The sequence below is a fragment of the Tamandua tetradactyla genome, chromosome 15 (genome assembly GCF_023851605.1).
Source record: "Tamandua tetradactyla isolate mTamTet1 chromosome 15, mTamTet1.pri, whole genome shotgun sequence".
NCBI lineage: Eukaryota > Metazoa > Chordata > Mammalia > Pilosa > Myrmecophagidae > Tamandua > Tamandua tetradactyla.
This window is the reverse complement of record NC_135341.1, coordinates 82,772,755-82,797,342: the sequence shown is the minus strand read 5'-3', so window position 1 is coordinate 82,797,342 and position 24,588 is coordinate 82,772,755. Positions and strand designations below refer to the sequence as shown.

Genomic DNA, 24,588 nt, shown 5'->3' with positions numbered 1-24,588 from the left:
AGCAATACAGTGCAAATTGATAGTCATGTAAAGTTACAAACCTCATAAAAGATGTAATATTTCATGAAGTTATTGAAAATGATACTGGAGAAATGCTTAAAATACAGGGAAAACTAGTCAAGTTGAGTTTTGACAGAGTTAGTTTAGTTAACAGTTCAAGTGGAGAACATTAATAAAGGTGATGATGACAGGCCAGTAGTTCTCCATAAGGACTGATTTGACTAACGAGAGATTAAGAGAAGCCCTTGGGAAAATCACGAAGCCTTTGGTACTGTATGTGATTCCATATGTGAATGTATTACAGTTTATTTATACATTGCTTTATTGAATGCATCTCCTTGCTAACTGGTGAGGTTGAATATCTGTTCAGATATTTATGGAATATTTATACCTGTATTGTGTTTATTTCTTATCCATTTTTAAATTAGGTTATTTTTTCTTATTGGTTTGTTGAAGTTCTTGATGTTTTGGGGTACTAAACTTTTCTAGTTAATATGTGCTAAAATTGTATTCTCCCAACATATGGCTTATCTCAGTAGTCAGTTTTCTTCAGTTATGTTATCAGTGATTATATATATATATACACACACACACATGCATACATACAGAGCATATCAAGTCCAACATGGCAGTTTCATGAAATAATGCTGCTATATGTATTCCTGTTGAGTATACACCTAGAAACAGTATTGTGAGGTACGGATATTGGTTATTTAATCAATTTTAATAGATATTGCCTAGTATTTTTCAAAGTGATTACCAATTTGCATTCCTCCTGAAGTGCTTTAAGAATTTGATTTCTCCACATCTTTGCTCACACTTGCCATATCAATGTTTAAAGTCTGTTTAAATTTGCCATTCTTCTTTCATTAAAATTTGAATTTCACTCATATATGTTTTATTCCTTGAGAGTTTCTTTGGTTTTTCTAGTATCATTACTCTTTACTCATTTTCAGGCTGTTCTTAATTCTTATCACCTTGTGGGGATAAGTTTTAAAATCTGCAGTTTTTTGGGCCTGGTTCTGCTTTCTGCAGGTTTTTCTATCTGATACTGAGAATTTCCTCTAGTTTTATATTTCTGAAGAGAAATGTATGAAATGAAGTGTATGCAGGGATCATAGAGCAACGATGATATTTTAAGGAGTTTGGATTTTATCTTGTAGACTTGGTTGATTTGGTAATACTATCTCAATGCTCACCTCATTTTCATTGCTCGAAATTCCTATCAACTTGTCAAGTTATGGTTTCATCAGTGTAAAGTATAGATCTTTTCTTACCAGTGACCAACATTTAATTCTTTTCTTGATACAGATGACATTTGAACAGCTACAGGTTTTTGGTAGAAAGTTTTTTAAAGAAAGTTGGTCACTAGGAAATGCACGTGATATACTACTTAAAGGTAAACTTTAGTTGAATATCAGCAAACTTTAGCTAAATATTTATTTAATCTGTGAGAGCTGTGGCCCTCAGTGTAGTTTAAGATGACATGCAAAAGATCAGAAATCTTAGGACCTATTATATTTAGATAATAGGAAAATTTGCTGGAATATAAATTGTAAAGGAGATATACATTATAAGAAAGAGTGGTTTTTCAGCACAGATATAAAATATAATTGCTTTTTTTTCTAACCCCCTTTTAGGATGTGTTTAGCTTTCAAGTTTCTCCCAATATGAATCCTATCAAAATAAATGAATTGGCAATTCAAAAACGTTTGACTATTCATGGGAAAGAAGATGAAGTTAGCCCCTGTGACTATGTGTTGCAAGTCAGTGGGAGAGTAGAATACGTGTTTGGTGATCATCCACTAATTCAGTTCCAGGTATGTGTATTTACTGTCAATTTGCCAGAACAGTGTGTGTGTTTGTGTGCCTGTGTATATGTATGTCTAATAGTTTTTATTTCTAATCGTAAAAGTATGTGCCTATAGTAGACTATTTGCAACTTACAAAAAAATTATACAGTACTAAATCACAAATATCCGTATCTCCTCAGAGATAACCTTTGTTAACATTTTGACATATTTTTGCCATCTTTCTTTGCAGTTACGTATTTTTTAGCATAATCATTGTGTGTGTGTATATATGTATATATATGTGCATCTGTGTTTCTACCTATGAATAATTTCTTTTTTTAAAAATTGTTTTTTTATTGTTAGTGTTATAATTATTTTTCTACAGCATTATAAATTTTTTTTAGAACAGTTTGTAGTAGCTGTCTCCTGTTCATTTTATAAATATTATCAGTTAGATAAGGAATTTTCTGGAGGAATGCAATATAAACATTTTTGATTAAATATCACCCATCAAATTATATAAAAATTTATTATTGTGTTAGCTAGATAATTGTAATACTGTAAATTTCCTTTGTGAACTAGAAAATCTTTCATATGCCGTCTGTGATATTTATGTGTATAATTCTCCTCTCTTTTGTTACTTCCACATGTGGTAGGAATTTTGTAAGCACTAGGTCTGAGTATCCTCAGTGCCTTTCTTAGTCTTTGAGATATTTAATTGTGAATACTTTGACTGCATGCATTATGTAAGGCATTGAACTTCCTTGAATTGTTTTCTTTTGGAGTAAAGTGGAATTTAACTAAGATATCTTCATTTTAATATTCTGCACCCAACCCCTCGAAATACACACAAGCAGATGTGCGTGCGAGTATGCAAGACATGCTGTTAAATGAATAGGTCCTGGCTTTGATTTTTAGGAACTTGATCTAATTTTTTAAATTACATTTGATGATAAAAAATGGTGAATGAGGAATAATAGGTAAGTGGCAAAATAGATGTAAATGATAACAAGGTTTTAGAAAAATACATGATTTCTCTTATTTGTGATTTTTAAGCAAGAGGTTTATAGGGATGCCAAATATAAAGCAAAGTCTTTGCAAATAAGGAGCTATGATTTATTAGCAGGTAATGGGATTATGTATTGTTCTTTTCAGATTTCCTGTATGGCTGTTAATTCTTATGAATTAGTAGATAGATAGTCCAGTAGCAGTTATAGCTTCTACACACAGCTTTGAGAGCTGGGGCATTTCTTATAGTAAGTGCTTGAACTCTAGTCTATGAAAAAAAGAAGATGGAAAATACTAGGTGGGCAGTATAGAAGTATTGACTTCTCCTTTTCATATTCTGCCATCATTTAAATAACTTCCTGCTCCTTTAATACTTTGTTTATCTTAGTTAGAGGATTTTTTTTGGGGGGGCTAGCAAGTATCATTTGTTATTATAAGGAAAAACAGAGGCATATGTGTTATTTTTTGTTCAGGGTCATGGGAGAGAAAATATGCAATGGAGGCAAAGGAATGTGCAGGGAATAGAATATCTTTCATAGTGAAAAGTTTTTCAGTGAGTTTATTTATCCTGATATCATCTAAATTTTCCTGAGAAGCCATTCTGGGAATGTTTTGATAGTTGATGAAAAATGTATTTTTAGTGGATCTGAATCGAATTTAATACATGTAATCACATTTTGTATCTATATGGAGATTTATTCCTTTGAGGAACACATTGGATTCCTATTCAATTTGTTAGGAAACTTTGGTGATGTGAATAATCAACCCCTTTTCTTATATATCTCTGTAAAGTTGTTCTGGTTTAGTGGAAATAAAGCAGAGCATTGAGGTGGCATGGCCAGTAGGTTTTACCTGGGGAGACAGTTAATTATGACTGCCTTGAGTTCTGTGCTGAAAAGATGTCAGGACCACTTCAGGAATCTGTGGAATAGTGCAAGCCTACCACTTCAGGAAATTAGGAAATGGTCCATGAATACTATATAGTTGCCTTCCTTGGTTGATTGACCAAAGTGTGACCTTAGCATCAGACACCGGTAGATTTCTCCAGGTCTTAAAGGCACTAGATGTGTGTATGCGACTTAACTCTTTGAGCTTCAGTTCTTTAATCTGTTAAATGGGGGATAATCTCTCTTGTAGTAATGAAAATTAGATATGACATATAAGAAATGTCTAGCTGAATTCTAGGTACTTAAGTGTTCAATTAATGGCAGATATTTTATTTGTTATAATTTTAGGTTCTCGTATTCTTGATATCAAGGTGTTTCTTACATAAGATAAACTTTCAGGTGCCTTTGTTATTCAGTGTAGATTTATTCTTCTATTGATTTAATGTTTGGTTGAATATCTGTATCTAAAAGTACGATCAACACATTTCTTTCTTGCCTCTGTAGTATATCCGAAACTGTGTAATGAACAGGACTCTGCCACATTTTACACTCGTGGAATGCTGCAAGATCAAGAAGATGTATGAACAGGAAATGATTGCCATAGATGCTGCCATAAATCGAAATTCATCTAACCTTCCTCTTCCTTTACCACCAAAGAAAACACGAATTATTTCTGTAAGTTTCATGGGTGAAACTGGTAATCCCAGAAAGCATATGATTTTGTTAGATTGTATCTTTTAGCCTCACACATATTTTCTTTCTTCACGTCTCCTTTTCTTGAGAACTGTGCATTTTTTGCCAAAAATCTATCACCATTTATGTAAAAATTATCTTTGTAGCTGCTATTCTTTTTGTCCACTCAAGTTACATATAAATATAAATATACTGTTTATGTTTTTGGTGTTCTTCTGGAACCAAAGAAAAATGCTATCAAATCAGACATTCTTTGAGATTAGATTTAAACATAGGTCTTGAGTAAGCAATTAGAGGCTAATATAGAAAAGTTAGATATCCAGAATTAATTGATTTATAGGTAGATTTTATTTCTATCAGCTTAACCCATGGTAGTGTTTTTGGTGTAATTTGCCTTTCTTATTATTGAATCCCTCTAAACTTTAAATATATCAAAGATGCTTTTTTTCCCCCCTCAAGGTAATATCCTATGTTCATGTTCATTGGAAGAGTATTTTAACATTTTAAAATAGTTTTTCAGTCTTAGCAAATGTTATGTTTTAACTGATACAGATGTTATGTCTACATTAATTTAAATAAATGGTCAACTCTTAATCTATCCAAAGCTTTTAATACTACTCATTTATGCTGTTTATTTTAGTGATATCTCTTAGTAGTTATGGAATGCCACCTATGTTCGTCCAGGAGAACTAAATGCTAGTGGTTATGATGTTTAATTTAATATATGTGATTTTAAGTTGTTATTTCAGAGCTCTTTTTTATCATTTTGCCAGTAGACATTATGAGAACTAAAAAGACAGTGCCACTGCTAGCATAGAATATTAATTTCATTAAAATACTCTGTTTTATTCTTTTGCAGCATGTTTGGGAAAATAATCACCCTTTTCAAATTGTCTTGGTTAAGGGAAATAAACTTAACACAGAAGAAACTGTAAAAGTGAGTACTTGCTAAGATTTGCATCTCCTTTGACTCCATTATATGACTAACTCACTGATATGTTCAATGATATCACAGGAATTAAATTTTACCCGTATTGATCAATTACATGAGAGATAGAATGTAGCAATCTGTCATAGACTATTGAGAATTTTTGTTTTAGAGTATTCTTGAGGCGTTAGAGATCCACTTGAAAGATTTGCATTATTTTTCTGGTATGTATTATATAGAAGAAATTGCTTTAGGTCAGAAATTCAGCAAGGGAAATTTAAGGCAAAATAATGGGTCACGTGTTTCTGTGCATGCTTACTCTCTTCTCTCAGCCTTTTTCTTTCTTTTTTTAGCTTGCTGAGCACAGAGAAAATGTAACACCATTTCCTGGAAGAAAATAGGAAACTACATAATAGACCACTAGGTGTTAACACATGGGGATTTATTGTACAATCCCACGCAATTAAATATAGATCTAACAAGGCATTTAGTCTCAAAGTATAAATAAAGCATGTATCCTGTTCTTTTGGCAAGAAATTAATGATAGTTTTGTGGTCCAATAAAGAGATTCAGTTACTTACTGATTTGATGATCTATTCAGAAGCACCTTGCCAAAAGTTACCAATGGCTTGCTTTTGTACCTGTACAAAGAGGGGTAGCTAAAATAAAGGGTTTGGTCTTTTATTCTCAGCTAGATTTTTCTTATTAATAAATGCGTTAATGTTTAATTTGCCTATACTTTCTTTTTCTCCGGTAATTCTATGTTTTTCTTTTATTTTAAATTTTCAAATACTAAAGTATAACATGATTGTTGCAATAATTGTAAAGGTTCAAACATGCTCAAAGATAAAGTTTTAATCTCTCCTCCACATCTTATTACCATCATAAGGAAATCAAGCTCAAACAAGTCTTTAGTGTCCTTAATGTTTCTACAATTATACATATGGATTGGTTGGTTTGTAAAATAAAAAAGGATGATATTATATATATTGTTTTACAACTTGATTTATTTACCTAATACATTTTGGACAGTTTTCTGTGTTAGTTCAAAATAATTGCTTGGACATTTAAGACTTAAAGGGAGAAATTATAGTCAAATCTACCTTCAAATCCTGTATAGCATATTATATATATGGTTTTGTTCAGTGATTTGTATATATAATTGTTTAATTTGCATAATTACAAATAGAAATTCCTACTTGTACTTCCAGTATTCAGGTTGTTTATATTTGTCTCATTGATATTTTGATCAGTTCTTTAATTTTTGTAGTTCATTTTTATTCACACCCTTTATTGTTCAGTTTCTTTCTGAAAAAGGTCAAAGAATTCTTTTTGCTATATGCTTTCTTTTTTCCTTGAGTACTATGCTTCATTCCTTTGCTAGAGATAAAAAAGCCTAAAATCAGCCACACTTTATTTCCATAAATTTTTCCAGCTTCCGTCATCTGTTTCAAGCTGTATTGATTCTGTTGTTTGTAGTCATATGTTCACAGGGACGAGTAGCACACTTAATGACGCGTGTTGTTTAAACCATCCACCATTCTCCCCCACACGTTCTAACACTGTCTTTCTCTCTAGTTTGGGATCATCTTCTCTCTTTTACTTTTACTTCTTCTTCTCCAATAGGAATACATACTTGAATTGTATAAGTTAAATACAGTTATGATATGACTTCTCTGTAGATTCCTTATTCTTTTAATTGCTACATATCAGTAAGTCCAGTGCAATGTTGAAGAGAAGTCCACAAAAGAGGATAGCTTTATATTTGCCTTTCACAGCTTTTGTCTTCCTTTAATGCATTGACTAGGACCTCCAGTACAGTGTTAAATAGAAGTGATGAGAGTAGATAAAACAGAGATCCTTGTTTTGTTCCCAATCTTAGAAGAAAGCATTCAGTCTTACCTTTAAGTATGATTTTAGCTATATATATGCCCTTTATTAGATTCAGAAAGCTCCCTTCTGTTCTTGTTTGCAGAGAGTTTTATCCTATGAGTGTTACATCTTGTCACATGTTTTTTGTTCATTTGTTGAGCTGATCATATTTTTTTGTTTGTTTTTTTTAGTCTCCTATTCTGTCCTCTATCCTCTTTTCAGAATGTGTTTGTTTAGGATTGTTATTATTTCTTCCTTAAATTTACTTCTAGCCGTCTGGACCTTGAGTTTTCTTTGTGGGAAGGTTTTTAACTAGAAATTTAGTTTTTGAAAAGGATGTAGAAGAATTCAGATATTTTTCCTTTTGTGTTGATTTTGGTAGTGTTTGTACTAAGGATCTGTCTTTGAGTGCTTGTCTGAGTAGACAGCTGGGCATAATCATTTTGACCAAGTTGACACCAGAAACTATCACAGAAGGGGAAAGTTCCTTAACACAACAAAGGACATATATGGAAAACCCACAGCTAACATCATACTAAATGATGAAAGACTGAAAAGTTTCCTTCTTAATCTGGAACCAGACAAGGATGTCACTGTGACCATTATGATCCAACATTGTGTTGGAAGTTCTACCTAGGGCAGGTAGGCAAAAATAGAAATAAAAGGCATCCAGATTGGGGAGGGTAAAGCAAAATTTTCATTATTTGCAGAAGGCATGATCCTATCTATAGGAAGTCCCAAAAAGTCTACAACAAAGCTACCAGAGCTAATAAGTTCTGCAAAGTGGTGGGATACAATTTCAGTATGCAAAAAACCAGTATTGTTTCTATACACTAGAAATGAGCTATCTGAAGAGGAAATCAAGAAAAAAATTCCATTTCTAATAGCAATTAAAAGAATCAGATAGCCAGTAATGAACTTAACCAAGGATGTAAAGGACCTGTGCACAGAAAACTATAAAACATTCCTAAAGGAAATCAAGGAAGACCTAAATAAGTGGAAGAACATTCTACATTTGTGGATTGGAAGATTAAATATTTTTAAGATGCCAATTCTACTCAGATTGATTTATAGGTACAGTTTGCATTCCCAATCAAAATGCCCATGTGTACCTTGCAAAAAAGAACCAGACAATTACCAGATTTATTTGGAAGGGTAAGAGGCCCCAAATAGCCAAAAACATTTTTTTAAATAATTTTTTATTAATTAAAAAAAATTACAAGAAAGAAATGCAAACATCCTCATTCCATTCTACATGCATAATCAGTAATTCACAATGTCATCACATAGTTGCATATTCATCATCATCATCGTTTCTTAGAACATTTGCATCAATTCAGAAAAAGAAATAAAAAGACAACAGAAAAATAAAACGAAAACAGAAAAAGAAAAAAAATTTTTACATGCCATACCGCTTACCTGGCATTTCAAACTGAATTTATTTTAACATTTGTTCCCCGTATTATTTATTTTTATTCCATATGTTCTACTCATCTGTTGACAAGGTAGATAAAAGGAGTATCAGACACAAGGTTTTCACAATCACAGTCACATTGTGAATAGCCAAAAACATTTTAAAGAAGAAAGAAGTTGAAGGACTCATACTTCCTGAATTTAAATCATGTTACAAAGCTACAGTGATCAAAACAGATGGTTGTGGCATAAAGATAGCCAGTGGAATCAAACTGAGAGTTCAGAAATGCACCCTCACATCTATGGTTAATTAATTTTTGGTAAGGCTGCCAAATCTACTCAATTGGGACAGAAGAGTCTTTTCAATAAATGGTGCTGGAAGAACTAGATATCTATATCAAAAAGAATGAAAGAGGACTCCTGTGTCATACCATGTATAAAAATTAACTCAAAATGGGTCAGAGACCTGAATAAGAACCAGGACCATAAAATTCTTAGAAGAGAATGTAGGGAAGCATCTTTAAGATCTTCTGGTAACCAGTGGTCTCTTAGACTTTACACCAAGTAATGAAAGCAAAAATAGATAAATGGGACCTCACAAAAATTAAAAACATTTGTGCCTAAAAAGACTTTATCATGAAAGTTATATGATAACCTACACAAGGAGAGAAAATATTTGGAAACCACACATCGGATAAGGGCTTAATATTCCAGAATATATAAGGAAATCCTACAACTCAACAATAAAAAGACAAACAACCCAATTTAAAAATGGGCAAAAGACTTGAATAGACACTTTTCCAAACAGAAAACACAAATGGTTAAAAAGCACATGAAAAGATGTTCAACATCATTAGCTATTAGGGAAATGCAAATTGAAAACACAATGAGACATCATTTCACACCTACTGGAATGGCCACTATTAAAAAAATAAAAATCTACAAGTGTTGGGGAGGATGTAGAGAAACAGAACACTAATTCACTGTTGGTGGGAATATAAAATATTGCAACTGCTGTGGAATCAGTTTGCTGGTTTCTCAGGATGCTAAGTATAGAATTGTCATGTGATCTGGCAATCCTGCTGTTAGGTATATACCCAGGAGAAGTGAAAGGAGAGATGCAGAAATTTGCACGCTGATATTCACAGCCAAATTATTCACAATTGCCTAAAGATGGAAGCAACCCAAGTGTCCCATCAACCGATGAGTGGATTAAACAAAATAGAAAACAAGCAAACAAAAAGAATCTGTCTCTTTTGTTTAAGTTGTTAAACTTATTGGCATAAAGTTTGTAATAGTCCCTTATATTAGTTTTCTGTTGTTGCTTAACAAATTACCACAAGCATAGCAGTTTAAAACAACATCCATTTATTAGTATTAGCTCATACTTTTGTAGGTCAGAAGTCTGAGCATGGCATGGCTGGGTTTTCTACTCATAGTCTTACAAGGTTGAAATCCAGCTGCTAATTGGGCTGCCTTCCTTTCTAGAGGCTTTGGGAAAAATTATAGCCAAAATAATTTTTTGAAATCTGCTTCCAATCAGATTCAAGTTGTTGACTGTTCCTTATAGGATTGAGGTCTGTGTTTCCTTGCTGGCTATTGGATAGGGGTTGCTCTCAGTTTTAGAGGCTGCTCCCAGGACCTTGTCTTGTGGCTCTGCCCATATTTAGGTTCAACAATGGAGAATTTCTCAATCATTATTCTTTACCTGCTTTCATTCTCCCCACAGGAAAAGCTCTGTCACTAAGGGCCCAACTCATTAGGTCAGATAATCTCCTTTCCTTATAATCAGTGGTTTCATGTAGTGTAATCTAATAGTGAAGTGAGCTCCATTCACAGTCTCAGAGATCATAGAGGGTCTGTACACCACCGAGTGGAAACCTTGGAAGCCATGTTAGTAATCTGCTTTTGCCACCTTTTACTAACCTCCTAATGTTCTTAGGATCCGTGGTGAATCCTCTTTCATTCCTGGGATACTGGTGATATCCTGTCTTCTCTCTTTCCTTGTTTCTTTATCAGTCTTTCAGTTTTTATCAGTCTTTTGGTTTTGTATCAGCGTTTTATCAATTTTATTAAGAACCAGCTGTTGGTTTTGTTTAATATATGTCTGCTCTTTCTTTCTAGTTAATTGGTTTATTTGTTCCTCTTTTCTAGCTTTTTTAAATTTTTTATTAATTAAAAAAATTAACTAACACAACATTTAGAAATCATTCCATTCTACATATGTAATCAGTAATTCTTAATATCATCACATAGATGTATGATCATCATTTCTTAGTACATTTGCATCGATTTAGAAAAAGAAATAGCAAGACAACAGAAAAAAATAAAATGATAATATAGAGAAAAAAATAAAAATAAAAAATACAAAAATATATATAAAACAAACAAACAAAAAAAACTATAGCTCAGATGCAGCTTCATTCAGTGTTTTGACATAATTACATTACAATTAGGTAGTATTGTGCTGTCCATTTTTGAGTTTTTGTATCTAGTCCTGTTGCACAGTCTGTGTCCCTTCAGCTCCAATTACCCATTATCTCACCCTGTTTCTAACTCCTGATGGTCTCTGTTACCAATGACATATTCCAAGTTTATTCTCTAATATCGGTTCAGATCAGTGGGACCATACAGTATTTGTCCTTTAGTTTTTGGCTAGTCTCACTCAGCATAATGTTCTCTAGGTTCATCTATGCTTTTCTAGCTTTTGAAGATAGAACCTAGGGACACTAGTCTTCTTCTTTTCTGGTATTACTGTCAAAGCTGTACATATCTAGCCTGTTTTAGCTACTTCCCATAAATTTTGATAAATTATATTTTTATTTAATTTTATTCAAAATTGTGTCTTATTTCTTTATGATTTCTTCTTTGACTGTTTTATTTAGAAATGAGTTATTTAGTTTTCACATATTTGGAGATTTTCTGCATATCTTTCTGCTTTTGATTTCTAATGTAATCATTGGGCTCAGAGAGAATTCTTTGTACAGTTTCCATCCTTTTAAATGTGACGATTTTATTTTTAAATGTGTCTTGGTGAAAGTTTCATGTTCCATAGAAAATGATGTGTATTCTGTTGAGTGAAATACTCTATATCAATTAGGTGACGATGGTTGACAGTGTTTTTTAAATCTTCTGTATTCTTGATCAATTTTTTATTTTAGATTGTGTGATTTTATGTTCAAAAATTCCATTTGGACCATTCCACCTATTTTTTCTATTGCTGCTGATAAGATATGATAAGACAGCTTTTGGTGTCTTATCTAAAATCATTACCAAATCCAAGGTTTTCCATTATATTTTCATTAAAAAAAAATTTTCTGTCTTTCTGCCTGTGGTCCTGATGTGTGCGTAGTCAGGGGACATACAGGTAAATAAAGCCTCAATTGTCTGGTTGGGTGACAGGAGAAGGGGTCCCAGGCAATGAAAAAGTACTTGGAAAATTGCAGCATGTTAGGAGCTCCAGAAAGCACTCCCTTAAAGTGTTTTTTTGAACTTCTGGGCAATTCCCCCAAATGTTTATATGTGAATCTGAGCTTGGTTGGAACTTAGCAGCCTGAGCCACCCACTGCCTCCTAAAACAAGATATCAAGATTCTCTGTAGGATACAAACAAGATCTAGGGTGTCAGACCCTGATATCAAAAATGTCTAGTTTATAATTCAAGATTATTCCATATAGTATATACAAGAATATATTATTTATAAGTATATACAAAATATATAAATTTATGAATTATGTATTCAAAATAGAAAGAACCAGTAAATGCTCAAGATGCATGGAAAATTATAATCAATAGATGTCAATGCTAATATGACATGCATGTTGGAATTATCTGGTAAAGACTTTAAAACCGTTTTTATAGTGAAAAAATAAAAGTAAAGGTGAGCACTGTTGAAAGATATGTAAAAGAAAAAATGTGAAAGATGGAAGGTCTCAGCCAAGAAGTAGACAGTATAAAGAAGGACCATATGGAAATTTTAGAATTGAAAAATATAATGGAAATTGAGAACTCATTGAATGGGCTTGATAGCAGGATAGTGATGAAAAGGAATTTTCCAGTAAACTTGAAGATAAATCAATAAAACATTTCCAATTTGAACAACACAGAGAAAAATGATTGGGAGGTGGGGGTGGTAGCTCAGAAGTGCTTCAGAGACTGGTGGAGTAATGAAAGAAGTTCTAATATTTGTCTTCTGAATGCCAGCAAGGAGAGGAGATAGATTGCAGGCAGAAAAAAACTATTTAAAGAAATATGCTGAAGACGTTCCAAAATTGGTGAAGGATGTAAACATGCAGACTAAAGAAGCTCAGGGAACCCCAGAGAGGTTGAACAGAGAAATCCAAGCCCAGACACATCTCATATTGTATTAAATAGTCATAAATTATATATTTATGGGCGGGCCACGGTGGCTCAGCAGGCAAGAATGCTTGCCTGCCATGCCAGACGACCGGGGTTTGATTCCCGGTGCCTGCCCGTGTAAAAAAAAAAAATTTATACTTATAAGGGGATCTGCCCTCCTAACCTGTATATGTATATTGCATTATGTATATATATAAAATCAGAGGAAATGATATCTTAATCCTTTTATCTTCTTATTTCAGTGCCTATAGCACTAAATAAACATTTATTTAGTGAATTAATACATTTTAACATAAATCATTTCTAATTTAAGATTAAAATACATTTAATGAAAGACAACACGATGCTCCCTGCATAAACCGTAACAAACATATGTCTTTACAGATCCTCAGGGATGCAAAGTGAAATACTTTGGGTAAACATGGGAATTCCAGCCTATTTTATGCCACTAATCTTTTTTTTCTCAGGGTGGTGGTATTGTGGTGGTGGTTAATATTTAAAGACTAAAATAAAATACGGTGGCTTTTGGCCATACTGTAGAGCAAGGAGGAAATTAGGCATTGAAGTTGGGAAAGTTTCTTGTCTTGCCCAATGCAAAATATTTTTAATTGGTGAGTTCAGGAATGCAGTCTGTGTATTGGCTTGTCACTTTCATTCCCGCTGTTGCAGAGTGTCAAGTCCTTTGCAAGGAAAAAGCCTGCCTTCTCTTGCTCTCGAGATGTGAGGCATGTGAAAGAAGTATCTCTTCGGAAGTTGACTACATTGGAAATTCTTTACTTTTAGAAGGCTGAAGATTGCCCAGACCAATCATCAGGAAAATGGGACAGTTTAGATAAAATTTTGGGTGATAAAAGGTTAGAGATGGTTTTTCTTACTGTTTTCTTTTGGAAACAAAAACTTCCTTTTTATGCTTGCTACCATGGGAGATTTTAAGCTCAGAAAGCATAACTTTCTTCATCTTACTCTATATACAGATGATTTTTTCTACTCTTTGTTTTTAATTAGCAATAACTGTCAGCTGGCATTTTTTAAATTTATTTTTTAAATTAGAGAAGTTGTAAGTTTACAGGAAAATCATGTAAAAATTACAGTCTTCTCATATACCCCCATTATATATGAATTATATGCATTAGTATGGAAATTTAGTTACAGTTGATGAAAGAATATTGAATTTGTACTATTAACTATAGTCCATAGTTTACATTAGGTATGTTGTTACCCATATACCACCCTCTTATCAACATCTTGTTTTAGTGTGGTACATTTTAGTGTGGTACAAAGTGTGGTTATAATTTATGAAAGAACATTTTTATACTTGTACTGTTTTAGTTTGCTAATGTTGCCAGAATATAATATACCAGCAATGGAATGGCTTAATAAAAGGGAATTTATTAAGTTACAAATTTATAGTTCTTAGGCCTTAAAAATGTTCAAACTAAGGCATCCAGAGAAAGGTACCTTGATTCTGAAGCAGGGCTGAATGGCATCTGGGTTTCCTCTGTCACATGAGAACGCATGTGGTTGGCATCTGCGGGTCTGTCTTAGCTTCTCTGGGGCAACACTAGATTTCTTCTCTTAGCTTTCCTTGGCTCTCTCCAGGTTCTGGCTTGCTGAGCATCTCATGGAAAGGCACATGGTGACGTCTACTGGGCTCTTGTTCCAGCCTAGCTTCTGATGACTTTCCCAGCTGCATTTCCAAATGTTTGTGTCTCACCTTTATCTGTTTTGGTTATCCAGGCATCTCTGTCGGCATTCCTGGTGACGCCAAATGTCTGCATCTGTGTCGGCTCTGAACTGTTTCTCTCTCCATGTGCTCTTTTAAGGACTCGAGTAAACTTATCTCCATGGAAATAATCTAAACAAAAGGCATGCCCATAGTTGGGGATATCAGATCTGCATAGAAACAATCTGATTGGAGTTTTACCCGTAACAGTAGGTCTACCCCCACAAAATTGGTTTAGGAAAAGAACATGGCTTTTCTAGGCTACATAGTAGTTTCAAACCAGCCTGTGTACTACTAACCTATAGCCTGTTGTTTACAATAATGTTCACTGTGTTATACAGTACTAGGTTTTATCTTTTAATTTTTTTTAATCTTTTAATTTTTATTCTAGTAACATGTATACTACCTAAAATGTCCCCTTTAAACACATTCACATGTATAATTCAGTGCTGTTAATTACTCTCACAATAACATGCTGCCATTGCCACCATCATTTCCAGAACTGTACAACCAACCTAAACAGAAGCCCTCTATATTTTAAGCATTATTTCCCTATTGTCTACCCCACCCACTATAGCCATGAATAACTAATATTCTAGGCTCTAACTCTATCAGTGTGATCATACAGTATTTGTCCCTTTATGTATGGCTTATTTCACATAGCATTATATCCTCAATATTCATCCATGTCATAGCATCTATTAGGACTTGATTCATTTTTAGGTCTGAATAGTATAACATTGTGTGTTTATACCACATTTTGTTTATCTGTTCATTGATTAATGGTCACTTGGATTGTTTCCATATTTTGGCAATTGTGAATAATGCTGCTGTGAACATTGGTGTGCAGGTACCTGCTTGAGTCCTTACTTTCCATTCTTTTGGTTATATACCTAGTGGAGGAATTTCTGGGTCATATGTTAATTCTATATTTAGCTTTCTGAGGAACTGCCAAACTGTCTTTCATAGTGACCACACTATTTTACATTCTCGCTGGCAATGACTATTTCTCCATTTCTTCTCCAACCCTTGTAATTTTCTCTTTCTTTCTTTCTTTTTTTTTATTTTTTGATTTTTTATAGCAAACTTTCTAGTGGGTGTAAAATGGTATCTCATTGTGGTTTTGATTTGCATTTCTAATAGTGATGTTGAGGATCTATTCATGTGTTTTCTGTCCATTTGCATATCTTCTTTAGAGAGATGTCTATTCAAGCCTTTTGCTTATTTTTAAATTAGATTTTTTGCTTTTTTGTTGCAAAGTTGAAACATTTCTTTGTATATACCGGATATCAATCCCTTATAGGATATTTGGTTTCCAAATATTTTTTCCATTGTGTGGGTTGTCATTTAACTTTCATGACAGTCATTTTGAGGTGCAAAAGCTTTTTATTTTGATGAGGTCCCATTTATCTATTTTTTATTTTGTGTCTGTACTTTGGGTGTAAAGTCTAAGAAGCCACTGCCTAACATAAGATCCTGTAGATGCTTCCCTGTATTTTCTACTAGGAGTCTTGGTTCTTATATTTAGGTCTTTGATCCATTTTGAGTTAATTTTTGTATATGGTGTTAGATGTGGGTCCTCTGTCATCCTTTTGCATGTGGTTATCCAGTTCCCCCAGCATCATCTGTTGAAGAGACTGTTCTGTCCCAATTGAGAGGATTTAGCAGCTTTCTCAGAAATCAGTTGGACAAAGGTGTGTCTATTTCTGAACTCTCAATTTGATTCCATGGTCAGTAAATCTATCCTTCTGCCACTATCGTTCTGTTTTGACTACTGTTGCTTTATAATAAGCTTTACAGTCAGAATCCTCCCACCTTCATTCTTCTTTTTCGGACGTTTTTGATTATTTTTTATTATTCAGGGCCCTTTGCCCTTCTATGTATATTTGATAATTGGCTTTTCCATTTCTGCAAACTATGCTGTTCAAATTTGGATTAAGATTGTGTCAATTGGGTACAATTGACATCTAAACAATATTTTAGATGTTTAAATGGAATGTTTAAATGAAATGTCTTTCCATTTATTTAGCTCTAATTTGATTTCTTTTAGCAATATTTAATAGTTTTCTCAGTACAGATCCTTTACATCATTGTTTAATCTTATTTCGAGATATTTTAGTTGCTTTTGTGAATGGAATTCTTTTCTTAAATTTCTTCTTCCTTTTGTTCATTGCTTTTGTATACAAATACTACTGATTTTGGGGTGTTAAATTTGCATCCTACCACTTTGCTGAATTCTTTCACTTTGTGAGATTTTCTGTATATAGGATCATATCATCTGCAAAGAGGGAAAATTCTACTTTTTCCTTTCCAGTTTGAATGTATTTTATTTCTTTTTCTTGCCTAATTGCCATGGCAAAACTTCCAGTACAGAGTTGAATTATACTGGTGGTAGTGGGCATCTTTTTCTTTTTCCTGATCTTAGAGGGGAAGCTTTCAGTCATTCACCGTTAAGTAGCATTTTAGCTTTGAGCTTTTCATATATGCCCTTTATCATATTGAGGAAGTTTTCTTCTATTCCTAGTGTTCTAAGTGTTTTTATCAAGAAGGGGAGCTGGATTTTGTCAAATGCCTTTTCTGCATCAATTGTGAGGATCATGTGGTGCTTCTCTCTCAATTGTGTCCATTTGGTGTGTTATATTAATTGATTTTCTTATGTTGAACCACCCTTGCATATCAAGCATCAATACCCCTTGATCGTGGCTTATAATTCTTTTAATATGCTGTTGGATTTTTGCAGCTCTGGTTCTTAGTATCTTGTTGAGGATTTTTGAATCCATATTCAGAAGAGATACAGGTTTTGTTTTCTATTTTTCTGGTATCTGTATACGGCTTTGGTATAAGGGTGGTGATGGTGATCTTGTAAGGTGAGTTAGGAGTGTTCCCTTCTGTTCAGTTTTTTTTAAGAAGCATTTGAGCAGAAATGGAATAAAACCTTCTTGCATTCTTTGTAGAATTCCCCTGTGAAGTCCTGGTCCTAGTCCTAGGCTTTTGTTTGTTTGGAGGTTTTCCATTATGGATTCAATCTCTTTACTGGTAATTGTATTGAGATCTTCTATTTCTTGTTCTTGTTGTTGCCCTTTTTTTTTAAACAGTTTTATTCACACACCGTACAATCCATCCTAAATGTATGGTCAGTTGTTCCTGGTGTAATCACGCAGTTATGCATTTATCACCACAATCTATATGAGAATATTCCCATTTCTCCTGAAAACAAAGACAAAAATAAAAACAAAACAAAACCCATACCCCCCCTCCCTTTTATCCCCCTATTATTGACATTTAGCTTTGGTATAGAACCTTTATTACAATGAATGAGAGAATATTACAGTGTTACTGTACCTTAAATACATCATACTACTATTTTCTCATCTCCAGGTTTCTGCTGAGAAACCCACACAAGGTCTTATCAAACTTCATTTGTACGTGATAGATCGATTTTCTCTTGCTGCTTTCAGAATTCTCTCTTTGTCTTTGACATTCGACAATCTCAATAGTAGGGGTCTTAGAGTATCTGTTCTGTTTGAGGTGTGCTGTGCTTCTTGGATCTGTAACTTTATATCCTTCATAAGAGATGGGAAATTAACAGGTACTTCCCTCTGTCAACTCCAATATACCATGAACCAAAAAGGGATATTTGTATAATGCATAATAATAACCTCCAGGATAACCTCTCAGCTCTGTTTGAGATCTCTCAGCCACTGAGACTTTATTTTGTCTCATTTCTCTCTTCCCTTTTTGGTCAAGAAGGTTTTCTCATTTCCATGATGCTATGTCCTGGCTCATCCGCAGGAGTCAAGTTGCAGGTTGCCAGGGAGATTTATACCACTGAGAGTCATGTCCCACGTGGGGGGGGGGGGTATTTTTAATTTCAATTATTGTGGTCTTCAGCTCCAGTAGTTACATTGTTCCTTTTTAAAACTTCTCTTTTCTAAGACTCTCACACTGTCTGTCATTCATTGTTTTACTGATATCCTTTAGTTCTTTCTGTGCATTTTCATTCTTCTCCTGGAGCATAAAAAAAAATCATTTTCTAAAAGCTTTGTTTGGTATGTCCACATTCTGGTGGTCTTCATTGGTATTTTCTGTAATTTTAACTTCTTCCTTTGGATGGGCCATTTCCTGTTTCTGTTTTTGTCTTGTATTCTTTTATTGCACCCTGTATATTTTTATAGTTTAAAATGTGAATTCTGGGGTTATTTCCTAAGATTTGGGTATCTTGGTTTTTGCAACCAGCTGGTGATAAGACAGAACTTGTTTTGAACTTCAGCCTTCTTATCAGGAAGTTCTGCCCAAGGCGAATGCAGAGTACAGGGTTTTCCATGTCTTTCTGCCCTGTGTCTTGCCTGGGCTTGCACTTGTTAGTTGTTTTGAGTTCTCCGGTAAACTGGAGTTGGGTTGTCCCCTCTGTTTCCCAAGTGACAGACCTCCCTTTCAGCCTTTGCTCCAGATTGTCTGCCTCTATAGTTTCTCACACTTCTTGTTTTGTTTCAGGCTTCTTTTCCTGGCTGGAGAATTCTGGGTGGAGGGCCACACCAGAGAGGTGTTCCCTAAGTTAGTGTTTCTAGCAGAAGCAGTGCTACGGACCCACGAAGTGGGTGCAGACTGATTCTAGGGTGCCCTGGGGTGGGCATTGGGAAGGGAGCCAAGAGCCTCTTCCACAGCTCCTGAAAGCTGTGCTTCCAGGCCTACCCAGCAAATGCAGCCCTTCGACTAATCGTCCCCCACAGTGCTCAGGAAGGATAGTATCTTTTTAGTCTCCTCTGCAGTGGTCTTTGTCCAGATTGGCTTGAAAGAGTGGCCTCAGTGAGGTCCCTGTCCCCACCTATCTAAAGTTTCCAGTCAGAAGCCATGATCAGTGATTGGTTGTGCTCCCCCCTGGTCTTGGGGAAGAGTATTTTTATGACCCTTCCTGCCACCAGCGAGGTAGCCAAGGGCTGGACACCACGGGAGTGATCTGTGCAGGAGGGGGGAATGGACACTGGTAGCCACCACCTTTTTGTAGAGAATAGTTTATTGTTTTTTACCTAATTTATCATCCTCTTCCTCCTGGTTTTCCTTGGATCCGGCTGTGCAACATTCTTCTGGCTCAGGGATTTCAGAAGATATTTTAGAGTTCTGTTTAATAGTTGTTCTGGTAGAAGAACTGAGTCCCTAGTTTGCAGCCTTCCCACAGTCCTCTTATTTTTACCTTTTAATAATCCGTGTTTACGTTGCTGGATTTATATAAAATGATTACCATTTATTAATTAAGCCATCCTTAACATGTTTGTGTTATGAAGTGTCCAGTCTAGTTGCCTATAGTTATATTTATTTATAATTTTTAAAGTTTTTTTTTTGTATATAATGTATATACAAAGCAAAGGAATAAAAAAGCAATCATTTTCAAAGCGCACTTCAACAAGTAGTTACAGAACAGATCCCAGAGTTTGTCATGGGCTACCATTCCACCATCTCAGATTTTTCCTTGGAGCTACTCCAAAATACTGAAGGCTAGAAGGAATATTAATATAGTGATTCAACAACCATACTCATTTGTTAAATCCTATTTTCTCTGTTATACTTCCTCCTTCTCCTCTGATCTATAGGGATTTTTGCGCAGTGCCCATTCTGACTTTTACATGTTGAGAAGTGGTGTCAACACTAAAGGCTAGGGAGTTGTAGTCAATCAGTCATCTTGGAGAGGGTGGTCCCTCTGGGTTTCAAAGACTTATTTGACCTAGGTACCTTCAGGGAATTATAGGTTAAAAGCAAACGTAGTGCATGAAACCTTTTATCTCAGTTTGAGTCCTAGGTGTTCTTAAGAGTCAACAGGAGTGATGTTGGTTGGAGGTAGCAAACCATGGGAGTTAGCACTATCTAACTGAAGCTTGCATTAAGAGTAGCCTCTAGAATAGTTTCTTGACTCTATTTGATCTCTCTTGACCACTGATGCCTTATTTTATTATACTTCTTTTTTCCCCTTTTGGTCTGGAAGAAGTCATCGATCCAACAGTGCCAGGGTCAGACTCATCCCTGGAATTCATGCCCCATCTTATCAGGGAGATAGTCAACCTGAATGTCATGTCACACATGGAGGGGAGGTAAATGATTTTCCTTGCAGAGGGGACTTAGAGAGAGAGTCCACATCTGAGCAACAAAAGAGGCTTCCTGAAATCAACTCTTAGGCCTTGTTATGAGTAGTCTTAGCTTCTTCCATACAGAAATAAGTTTCATAAGGGAAAGCCTCAAAATTAAGGCCTTGGCCTATTGGGAGTCCCCAAAGCTTGAGAAGGATACCTGGGGTTTCCTACATGGGAAAGTTTAATAGTTCCATATGTATATTTATGTTATATATATATATATATATTTCCCCCACCCCTTTGGACCCTCAAGGAACTCTACCAATACTTTTTAATTATCAGTCCACCATAGTTTGAGATGTATACTTGTATCACATTAAGCTGTACAGAATTTACAAGGCTTCATTCCCATTCTGGACATCAGGAGTTTGGTTGTTTAAGTGAGCTATCCAGATGGATTGGTTTAGCTTATGTGTTACTGAAAGTTTAGGTTCTAGACATAATAAACCTCTCTGCCTTTGGTCTTATAGAGTAGGTGAAGGTCTAGAGTATATACAATATCATCTTTTACCTTGTGTTCTGATTTATCTTAGACCCAGCCAGATTGGCTTTTTTTTTTTTTTAAACTCTACTTGAGGCCTGATATCTTTCAGTTACTGTAACTGTTATTATATGTAGCTGTGCTAACTTTCAGGGCTGTAGCATTCTATTTCTGGGACTCAGGTGCCTCAGAGTTATTCAAAGTTCTGCGGAAGTACTAGCTGAGGTACATATTTCTCAGTGTCTCCAACCTGGAAATGTATTTACTAATTCAGACTAAGGGTGGCTACTATAAGGGCTTACAGTTTAGGCTCCAATTTTCTTATTGGAAAGAGACCTTAAATATTTGTTCTTTTGTTTCTGGCTTATTTTGCACAACTCATTGTCTCCAAGCTTTATTCATTTCATTGTGTGCCTCTGGATTTCCTTCCATTTTGTAGCTGCCCCACACTCCATCATATAAATGTACCACAGTTCACCATTCTGCTTTTCAGTTCTTGTACCTTTTGGCTCCTTCCATGTATTGGGCATCATGGATAATGTCCAAAATAAATAAACCATGTCTTACAGCATCCTCGTTCCATTGTACAATCAGCAGCAGTCTCAATTTTAGACAATTTTCATTGGTCCATAATGACAAAGAACCAACAAACACAGACTCACCAGCTATCAAATCAAAACTACCCTTTATCCCTTGTCCTTCTCCCCTGATAAGTTGTCCCTGGTAGTGCTGTTGTACTATGGATGTCTTCTGTTAACTATTAGCCATAGCCTGCATTTTTAGTTTTCTTCCATACGCCTCTACTATAGACTCTTTGCCCACTGTTGAACCTTTGAAATAGTTCATGGGAGAACTATTTATAATTGTAGATTTTTAAAAATATATTTTTATTGAGAAATCTTCACACACAATCCATCCATACATGGTTACAATTGGTAGCTCACAGTATCATCACATAGTTGTGTATTCATCACCGTAATCATTTTTAGAACATTTGCATCACTCTAGAAAAAAGAAATAAAAAGAATAAAACTCATACATCCCATACCCCTAACCCATTTCTCTCGTTGAGCACTCATATTTCAGTCTGCCCAATTCTTGGTAGCAAGCCTTTCTCATTCAGGATCTTAGCTATATCATACCACTGCCTTCTTGCTTCCATGGTGCCTGTTGAGTAGTCAAAACTCAGTGTTAGGTGTTTTCCCTTCTATGTAGAGAATCACTTTTCTAGTACTGCTTTCAGGACTTTCTGTTTCTCTTCAACATTTGACACTTTGATTAGTATGTGTCTTGGACTAGGCCTATTTGGATTTATTCTGTGAGTTCATTGGGCCTTTCTGATGTGGTTATTTATTTCTCTTATAAGGGTTGGGAAGTTTTCCCCAGTTATATCTTCAGCCAACTTCCCCAGTCCTTTATTCTTCTTTTCACCTTTGGAGACACCAATGATTCTTATATTTGTGCTCCTCTTGTCCATCATTTCCTTATGATTCACTTCCATTTGTTTCATATTTCTTGCCATGTGCTCTTTTGTGCACTCTAGTTCAATTGCTCTGTCTTCTAGCTTACTTATTCTTTGCTCTGCTTCTTCACGTCTGCTGTCAAATGTCTAGTATATTCTAATTTGGTCTTTCATCTCTGTGAGATCTACCATTTTTCTATTTAACCTTTCGAATTCTTGTTTATCCTCTTCTAGTGTCTTCCTGATATCCTTTATTTCTTTGTAAATATTCTTGAATAGTTCTTTGACATTCTGTGAACTATGGAGTTTTGATTTGGTTGTTTGGGAGGGCCATTTCAGTTTGGATCTTCATGTGGTTTGTGATTTTCTTTTGTGTTTGGGGCGTTTGATTATCTTAGTAAGGTCATTTTGTAAGTTGGTTTCCTTCAGTCATCTAAAGTTTTGTATTTACTTGGTTTTGAGTTGAATGTTTCCTTTTGCACTTGGTTTGTAAGTAATTCCCTGCCAAACAAGGCCTGGATCTCATGTAGGGGGTACATTTATACTGAGGGTCTGTTAAAGACCAGGCAGTAGTGCACGGGTATTTCAGTACCAGAGCATCTGCTTCCCATGCCGAAGACCCAGGCTTGATTCCTGGCCATGTACCCAAAAATAAATGAATAAATAAAATAATAAATTAAAAGAAAAATATTAAAAAATTTGAAAGAAAAAACCCCATACTTCAACAGTAGTAGGCCCCACTACTACTACTAGTTAGTAGTAGTACTACTAGTAGAGTTGGATGGAGACACCCCAAGATATATTGTGAATTAACTCAGACTCGTGCCCACAGAATAGAGGGAAAATAATTTTAAAATAATAATAACTTAAATAAAAATTAATAAATATAACATATAACAAAAATAAAATAACATTATTATTAATAAAATTATATACAGAAAAAGTATATTAAAGCAAAACAAAAAAAAGTGAAAAAGGAAAAATGTCAGGCAGATAGGGATTTTGTTAGCCTGCGCTTAAACAACTGTTTCTTACCAGCAGGTTGCGCTTCTGAGGCACCTCATCCTCTCAGGCTGCCCCTCCCTAACTACTGTAGCCACGTGGGAAGCCCGCGTGTGCGGTGGGAGGGGCTACTCCTTGTCCACGGTGGCGGAATAGCCGGTCCTGGTGCCTGGCACGGGGGAGCGGACAGCAGCACCCAGTGGGTAGCCTGCCCATAGCACCCAGTGGGCTGGCCATTTGCACGCCTGGCTGGGTGACCTCTCCCAGCGCCTGGAGGACTGGCTCTTTGGTGAACATTTGGGCCTGCCTCTGGACTCCAGTTGGCACGGCCATCAGCAGAGCCACCTGGGGAGGTTTCCCCAGCCAGCAGCTGGGGCAGCGTGGAGCGGAGAGCAGTCAGTTTCCTCTCATCTGCACCTTCCCACATGTGGCCGTCTGCCCCCGACTCAGTTTGCTGCTGATCTGACTGACCCTACTCTCCCCATTTTTATGTGCATTTCCCTAATGTAATAATGTTGAGTATATTTTTATGTGTTTTTTGGTCAGTTAATCCTCTTTGGAGAAATGTCTCCTCATGTGCTTTGATTATTTTTTTAATTGTATTGTTTCTCTTTTGGTTGTTGTGTTTTAGGAGTCCTTTATGTATTCTGGACATTAAACTTTTCAGATATATGGTTTGCAGATATTTTCTTTTCACTCACTTGGCAGTGCTCTTTAATGTCAAAAGTTTTTAGTTTTGATAAACTTTAATTGATCTTTTTTTTTTCTTGTGCTTTTTGTATCATATCTTAGAAATCATTGCCAAATTCGTGGCCGTGGAGATTTGCCCTTATGTTTTAATAGTT

General features: G+C 35.1%; 1 protein-coding gene across 5 annotated transcripts in view; it reads left to right on the top strand.

Moving 5' to 3' along the window:
• The window catches only part of PIK3CB (phosphatidylinositol-4,5-bisphosphate 3-kinase catalytic subunit beta), a 293,706-nt gene that overhangs the window by 174,674 nt on the left and 94,444 nt on the right, over window positions 1–24,588 (top strand). For all 5 annotated transcript variants that reach the window (XM_077130242.1, XM_077130240.1, XM_077130243.1 and 2 more), the window contains 3 exons: window positions 1,641–1,820; window positions 4,193–4,363; window positions 5,241–5,318. In XM_077130242.1, the coding sequence (XP_076986357.1) occupies window positions 1,641–1,820; window positions 4,193–4,363; window positions 5,241–5,318 (429 nt within the window). The remainder of the gene's footprint in view (window positions 1–1,640; window positions 1,821–4,192; window positions 4,364–5,240; window positions 5,319–24,588) is intronic.